This window comes from Passer montanus, unplaced genomic scaffold (assembly GCF_014805655.1).
Source record: "Passer montanus isolate IOZ18808 unplaced genomic scaffold, ASM1480565v1 scaffold414, whole genome shotgun sequence".
NCBI lineage: Eukaryota > Metazoa > Chordata > Aves > Passeriformes > Passeridae > Passer > Passer montanus.
This window is the reverse complement of record NW_024368975.1, coordinates 20,471-27,648: the sequence shown is the minus strand read 5'-3', so window position 1 is coordinate 27,648 and position 7,178 is coordinate 20,471. Positions and strand designations below refer to the sequence as shown.

Genomic DNA, 7,178 nt, shown 5'->3' with positions numbered 1-7,178 from the left:
GGGGGGCACGGGGAGAGCCTCGAGTTTGGGGGGGGGTCACCCCGGTTTTCCTCCAGGGCTTCAGCAGGGCTGATGTTCCTGTGGGTGAAGAGCCCCCCTGCCCCCCAAATTTGGGCTGTGTGCCCCCAAATTGCCCCCGAAATTTGGGCTGTGTGTTCTCTGTGCCCCCCCTCCCCCCAAATTTGGGCTGTATGTTCTCTGTCCCCCCAAATTTGGGCTGTGTGTTCTCTGTGCCCCCCAAATTTGGGCTGTGTGCCCCCAAATTAGGGTTGTGTGCCCCTGAAATTTGAGCTGTGTGTCCCAAATTGTCCCCAAAATTTGGGTTGTGTGCCCCTGAAATTTGAGCTGTGTGTCCCAAAATTGTCCCCAAAATTTGGGCTGTGTGTTCTCTGTGCCCCCAAATTTGGGCTGTGTGCCCCAAAATTTTGGCTGTGTGTGCCAAATTACCCCCAAAATTTCGGTTGTGTACCCCCAAATTTGGGCTGTGTGCCCCCTGAAATTTGGGTTGTGTGCCCCCAAATTTGGGCTGTGTGCCCCCAAAATTTCGGCTGTGTGTCCCAAATTACCCCCAAAATTTGGGTTGTGTGCCCCCAAATTTGGGCTGTGTGTCCCCTGAAATTCGGGTTGTGTGTTCTCTGTGCCCTCAAATTTGGGCTGTGTGCCCCAAATTGTCCCCAAAATTTGGACTGTGTGTTCTCTGTGCCCTCAAATTTGGGCTGTGTGTCCCCAAATTTGGGCTCTGCACCCCCAAAATTTGGGTTGTGTGTTCCAAATTTGAGCTGTGTGCCCCCGAAATTTGAGCTGTGTGCCCCAGAAATTTGGGCTGTGTGCCCCAGAAATTTGGGCTGTGTGCCCCAAATTGTCCCCAAAATTTGGGTTGTGTGCCTCCAAAATTTGGGCTGTTTGCCCCAAATTTGCCCCCCAAATTTGAGCTGTGTGTCCCAAATTTGCCCCCCAAATGTGGTCTGTGTGTTCTCTGTGTCCCCCAAATTTGGGCTGTGTGTTCTCTGTGCCCCCCAAATTTCTCCTTGCCCATGCAGGACTGTGGGGGCCATGGCTGCTGACCTCCCCCCCTCCCCAAATTTGAGCTGTATGTTCTCTGTGCCCCCCAAATTTGGGCTGTGTACCCCTGAAATCTGGGCTGTGTGCCCCAAATTTGAGCTGTGTGTTCTCAGTGTCCCCCAAATTTGAGCTTTGTGCCCCAAATTTGAGCTGTGTGTTCTCAGTGCCCCCCAAATTTGAGCTTTGTGCCCCAAATTTGCCCCCCAAATTTGAGCTTTGTGCCCCAAATTTGAGCTGTGTGTTCTCAGTGTCCCCCAAATTTGAGCTTTGTGCCCCAAATTTGAGCTGTGTGTTCTCAGTGCCCCCCAAATTTGAGCTTTGTGCCCCAAATTTGCCCCCCAGATTTGGACAGTGTGCCCCAAATTTGAGCTGTGTGTTCCCCCTGCCTGTGCAGAACTTTGGGGGGCGTGGAAATTGCTGCTCCCCCCCGCCCAAATTTGGGGTTTATTCCCCTTTTTTCCCCGTGGAGCTCCCAGGGCTGCCCTGTCTGTGCCCCCTCGGGAGGGGGCCATGGCTGCTGACCCCCCCCCCCTCCCCAAATTTGAGCTGTGTGTTCTCGGTGTCCCCCAAATTTGAGCTTTGTGCCCCAAATTTGAGCTGTGTGTTCTCAGTGCCCCCCAAATTTGAGCTTTGTGCCCCAAATTTGTCCCCCAAATTTGGACAGTGTGCCCCAAATTTGAGCTGTGTGTTCCCCCTGCCTGTGCAGAACTTTGGGGGGCGTGGAAATTGCTGCTCCCCCCCGCCCAAATTTGGGGTTTATTCCCCTTTTTCCCCCGTGGCGCTCCCAGGGCTGCCCTGTCTGTGCCCCCCCGGGGTGGGGCATGGCTGCTGCCCCCCCAGGCTGGGGCTCTGACCCCCCCTTGCCCCCCCAGGACTGGCAGCCCCCCTTTGCCGTCGAGGTCGACAACTTCAGGTTCACCCCGCGCATCCAGCGGCTCAACGAGCTGGAGGTGAGTGCCGTGGGGGGGGTTTGGGGCTGGTTTTGGGGTGTGCACGGGTCTCCCCCCCATCTTTGCCCCCCCATTTCCCCCCCCCCCGCAGGCGCAGACCCGGGTGAAGCTGAATTACCTGGACCAGATCGCCAAATTTTGGGAGATCCAGGGCTCCTCCCTCAAAATTCCCAACGTGGAGCGGCGCATCCTCGACCTCTACAGCCTCAGCAAGGTGAGGGGGGGGCGAAAGAGGATGAGGAAAGTTCCCCCCAGTGGTGATTGTCTTCTGGTGGGGGAATATTTTAATTTTTGGGGGGGTTAATTCTCCCAAATTTTTGGCTGTTTGCCCCCCAGATTTGAGCTGTGTGCCCCAAATTTGAGCTGTGTGTTCTCAGTGTCCCCCACATTTGTGCTTTGTGCCCCAAATTTGCCCCCCCCCAAATTTTTGGGTGTTTTCTGATCTGGGTTGGGGGCAAAATGTGGGGGCAGCTGGGGACCCCCAGCCCTGCCTGGGGGGTCACACTTGGGGGTGAGGATGGGGAAGGTGCCCCCCCAGTGGTGATTGTCTTCTGAAGGGGAGTATTTTCCTGTTTTGGGGATTAATTCCCCCAAATTTTGAGGTGTTCCATGATCTAGGGGGGTGATTTATCATCTGGGGTTTTATTTTTTTATTGGGAGAGTTAATTGCACCCGTGGAGACATTCTTATTTAGGGGGGTTAATTGCCCTCTGTGCGGGTATTTTCCCACTTAGGAATTTAATTTAATTTTTCCATTGAGAAACTTAATTGTATTTTTGGGGAGTATTTTGCTCTTTTGCGAAACATTTCTCTATTTAGAAGATTAATTACGTGGGAGAACCTTTCTAATTATAAGGGTAATTGTTTTTTTTTTGGGTGCCCGTGGGTGTCCCTGGGTTGTCCCTGAGTGCTCAGTGTCCCCTGGCAGGTGGTGATGGAGGAGGGTGGCTACGAGGCTGTCTGCAAGGACCGCTGCTGGGCGCGGGTGGCCCTGGGTGGCTCTGGATGACCATGGGTGTCACTGGGTGCCCGTGGGTGTCCCTGGGTTGTCCCTGAGTGCTCAGTGTCCCCTGGCAGGTGGTGATGGAGGAGGGTGGCTACGAGGCCATCTGCAAGGACCGCCGCTGGGTGCGGGTGGCCCTGGGTGGCTCTGGATGACCATGGGTGTCACTGGGTGCCCGTGGGTGTCCCTGGGGTGTCCCTGAGCGCTCAGTGTCCCCTCGCAGGTGGTGATGGAGGAGGGTGGCTACGAGGCCATCTGCAAGGACCGCCGCTGGGTGCGGGTGGCCCTGGGTGGCTCTGGATGACCATGGGTGTCACTGGGTGCCCGTGGGTGTCCCTGGGTTGTCCCTGAGTGCTCAGTGTCCCCTGGCAGGTGGTGATGGAGGAGGGTGGCTACGAGGCCATCTGCAAGGACCGCCGCTGGGTGCGGGTGGCCCTGGGTGGCTCTGGGTGTCCCTGAGCCCTTATTGTCCCCTCACAGGTGGTGATGGAGGAGGGTGGCTACGAGGCCATCTGCAAGGACCGCCGCTGGGCGCGGGTGGCGCAGCGCCTCTCGTACCCGTCGGGCAAGAACATCGGCTCGCTGCTGCGGGCGCACTACGAGCGCATCATCTACCCCTACGAGATGTACCAGTCTGGGGCCAACCTGGTGGTGAGTGCAGGGCTTTGGGGGGGGCTTGGGGAGGACCCCCGGGCCACGCTGAGGGTCCCACCCTGTCCCTGCAGCAGTGTCACGCGCGGCCCTTTGAGAGCGAGGAGAAGGACCGGGAGTACAAACCCCACAGCATCCCCCTGCGCCAGTCCGTGCAGCCCTCCAAGTTCAACAGCTACGGCCGGCGTGCCAAGCGCCTGCAGCAGGAGGTGGGCACCCCAGAATCCCCCCTGGCACCCCCAAATCCCCCCCAGAATCCCCCTGACGCCGCTGTCCCGCAGCCCGAGCCCACGGAGGAGGACATCGAGAAGAACCCCGAGCTGAAGAAGCTGCAGATCTACGGGGCCGGGCCCAAAATGTTGGGGTTGGGGCTGGTGGCCAAGGATAAGACCCTGAGGAAGAAAGGTATTGGGCATCTCCCTCTTGTGGGGTGCAGGGGTTGTTGGGATCCTTAAATCTTTCTGGGACCCTCTGTGTCTTTTTGGGATTTTTAAAATTTTTTCTGGCACACCTTCATATGCCTTGTGGGAGCCTCTTTGCCCACAGTTTGTTTGGGGTGTCTCCCAAATTATTTTGGATTCTTCAGGGACCCTCTTTCTTTCCTCTCATCTCTCTCTTTTGGGTCACACTCCCCCAGAGCTTCTGGGTACCTCTCCTCATTTTTTTTTTGGGATGCCCTTCCACACCCACAGGTTTTATGGGATGTCTTCTTCCCAGTTTTTTAGGATCTTTCTCTTCTCAGTTATTTATGGACAGACTTCTCTCTTGTAGAACAGACAGCTCCCTCACAGTCTTTAGGGACCCTTATCTCCCCAGTTCTTTAGGGAGCCCCTTCTCCTCCAGTTCTTTAGGGACCCCTTTTCCCCAAGTTCTTTAGGGAACCCCTTCTCCTCCAGTTCTTTTGCTCCCTCTCATTTTCAGAACTCTTTCCCCAGTTGTTCAATAATCTCCCAATAATTCAGAACTCCCCCAATTGTTCTGTAGCCCTCCCATGGCTCAGCACCTTCTAGTTGTTTGAGAACCCCCCCAAAGGTTCAATAACCCCCCAATAGTTCAGCACCCCCCAATTGTTGTAGCACCCCCAATTGCTCAGTAACACTCCCCATGATTCAGCACCCCCCAATGGTCCAGAACCCCCCAATGATTCTGTAACCCCCCGAATATTCAACACCCCTCAATCTCTCAGTAACCCACTAATGGTTTAATAACCCCCACTCATGTTTCAGCACCCCCCAGTCTCCCAGTGCCCCCCAGTAATTCTGTAACCCCCCAATAATTCTGTAGCATGATTCAGCACCCCCCAAACCTCCCAGTACCACTTCATGGTTCAGCACCCCCCAATCTCCCAGTAATCCCCAATAATTTTATAACCCCTCAATCTCCCAGTATCCCTCCATGGTTCAGCACCCCCCAATCTCCCAGTAATCCCCAATAATTTTATAACCCCTCAATCTCCCAGTATCCCTCCATGGTTCAGCACCCCCCAATCTCCCAGTAATCCCCAATAATTTTATAACCCCTCAATCTCCCAGTATCCCTCCATGGTTCAGCACCCCCCAATCTCCCAGTAACCCCCAATAATTCTATAGCCTCCCAGTTTTTCTGTTACCCCCCAATCTCCCAGGACCCCCCCGACCTCCCAGTAACCCCCAGTTGTTTTGTAACCCCCCAATTCCCCAGTACCCCCCAATGCTCCAGCCCCCCCCAGCCTCCCAGTAACCCCCGTTTCCCCCTCCCCACAGACAAGGACGGCCCCGAGTGCCCCCCCACGGTGGTGGTGAAGGAGGAGCCTCCGGGGGAGCCCCGGGGGTCCCCGGTGTCGCCGGGGGCGCGGGACGGGCGGGACGAGCTGCGCCACAGCCCCGAGCCCTGCACCAAGATGACCATGAGGCTGCGCCGCAGCCACAGCAACAGCCAGTTCGTGAGTAGGGCTGTCCTTGGGGTGGGGAAAAAACCCAAAAAACCCCCCCCGAATCCCCCCCTGAAATCCCCCTTTGCAGGTGGATTCCTACGTGTGCCGGATCTGCTCGCGGGGCGACGAGGACGACAAGCTGCTGCTGTGTGACGGCTGTGATGACAACTACCACATCTTCTGCCTGCTGCCCCCCCTGCCCGAGATCCCCAAGGGCATCTGGCGCTGCCCCAAATGCGTCATGGCGGTGAGGGGGACATGGGGACACCCCCAGTGTGGGTCACATCCCAGCTGTGGGGCTGGGACCCTTCCCTTGGCTGTGGTGTCCTCTGCTGTGGGAGGGCTCTGGGTGTGTCTGAACTGTGGGGTGGGGGCTCCCAAATCCCATCCAGTTCTGGTTTTGGGGGCTGGGGACCCCCTGATCTGTGGGTTTAGAGACCCCCACATCTTCTGCCTGCTGCCCCCCCTGCCCGAGATCCCCAAGGGCTCTGGGTCTGTCTGAACTGTGGGATGGGGGCTCCCAAATCCCATCCAGTTCTGTTTGTGGGGCTGGGGACCCCCTGATCTGTGGGTTATGGGGACCCCCTGATCTGTGGGTTTAGGGAGCCCCTGATCTGTGGGGCTGTGACCAGAACCCCCCACCTTGTTTGGTGTCCTGTGCTGTGAGGGGGCTCTGGGTCTGTCTGATCTGTGGGATGTGGGCTCCCCAGAGTTCTGTTTTTGGGGCTTGGGACCCCCATCTGTAGGTTTAGGGACCCCCTGATCTGTGGGGCTGTGACCAGACCCCCCTTGTGTGATGGGTGTCCTGTTCTATGGGGGGCTCTGGGTCTGTCTGATCTGTGGGATGGGGGCTCCCAAATCCCATCCAGTTCTTTCCCCCCCCCCCCCCCCCCCCCCCCCCCCTTTATTTGGTGTCCCGTTCTATGCGGGGCTCTGGGTCTGTCTGATTTGAGGGGATGGGGGCTCCTAAATCCCATCCAGGCCTGTTTGTGGGGCTGGGGACCCCCTGATCTGTGGGTTTAGGGACCCCCTGATCTGTGGGGCTGGCACCCCCTGAGGTGCTTCCTGTAGGGTGCCCCAAGTACCTGGAGCTGTCCCCTCCTGATGTCCCCAAGCCCCCTGACTCCCTGGTGTCCCCAGTGACCCCCCCAGTGTCCCCAGCCCCCTGACCCCCAGTGTCCCCNCCCACGGTTCCCCCCAAAACCCCCCAGGCTTCCCTGAGGCCCCCCAGACTCCCCTGAGTTCCCTGGCCTTAGGGGAGATGGCCGATGCCTTGAGGCTGACTGCTTCAATGTGCCCATCCACATGAGCCCCCCAAACCCCTCTGGACCCTCCCAAAATCTGCCTGGATCCCCCCTAAAACCCTTCAGGATCTCCCCAAACCCCTCTGCATGCCCCCAAAACCCACCAGACTCCCCTGAGCCCCCCAGGCTCCCTTGGGCTCCTCTGTCTTTGGGGAGGTGGGTGATGCCTTCAAGGCTGACTGCTTCAACATGCCCGTCCACGTGAGCCCCCCAAAACCCTCTGGATTCCCCCAAAATCTGTCTGGATCCCCCCAAAACCCCTTGGACCCCCCCCAACCCCCCCGGGTCACCCCAAA

General features: G+C 57.6%; 1 protein-coding gene across 1 annotated transcript in view; it reads left to right on the top strand.

Moving 5' to 3' along the window:
- LOC120507211 (lysine-specific demethylase 5C-like) overlaps window positions 1-7,178 on the top strand; it is a gene marked incomplete at its 3' end in the record, with an annotated part of 28,116 nt that overhangs the window by 984 nt on the left and 19,954 nt on the right. The window contains exons 2-10 of the mRNA XM_039719555.1: window positions 1,935-2,012; window positions 2,104-2,226; window positions 3,496-3,666; window positions 3,741-3,875; window positions 3,948-4,071; window positions 5,409-5,587; window positions 5,667-5,825; window positions 6,331-6,352; window positions 7,001-7,083. Coding sequence (XP_039575489.1) covers window positions 1,935-2,012; window positions 2,104-2,226; window positions 3,496-3,666; window positions 3,741-3,875; window positions 3,948-4,071; window positions 5,409-5,587; window positions 5,667-5,825; window positions 6,331-6,352; window positions 7,001-7,083 — 1,074 coding nt within the window. The remainder of the gene's footprint in view (window positions 1-1,934; window positions 2,013-2,103; window positions 2,227-3,495; window positions 3,667-3,740; window positions 3,876-3,947; window positions 4,072-5,408; window positions 5,588-5,666; window positions 5,826-6,330; window positions 6,353-7,000; window positions 7,084-7,178) is intronic.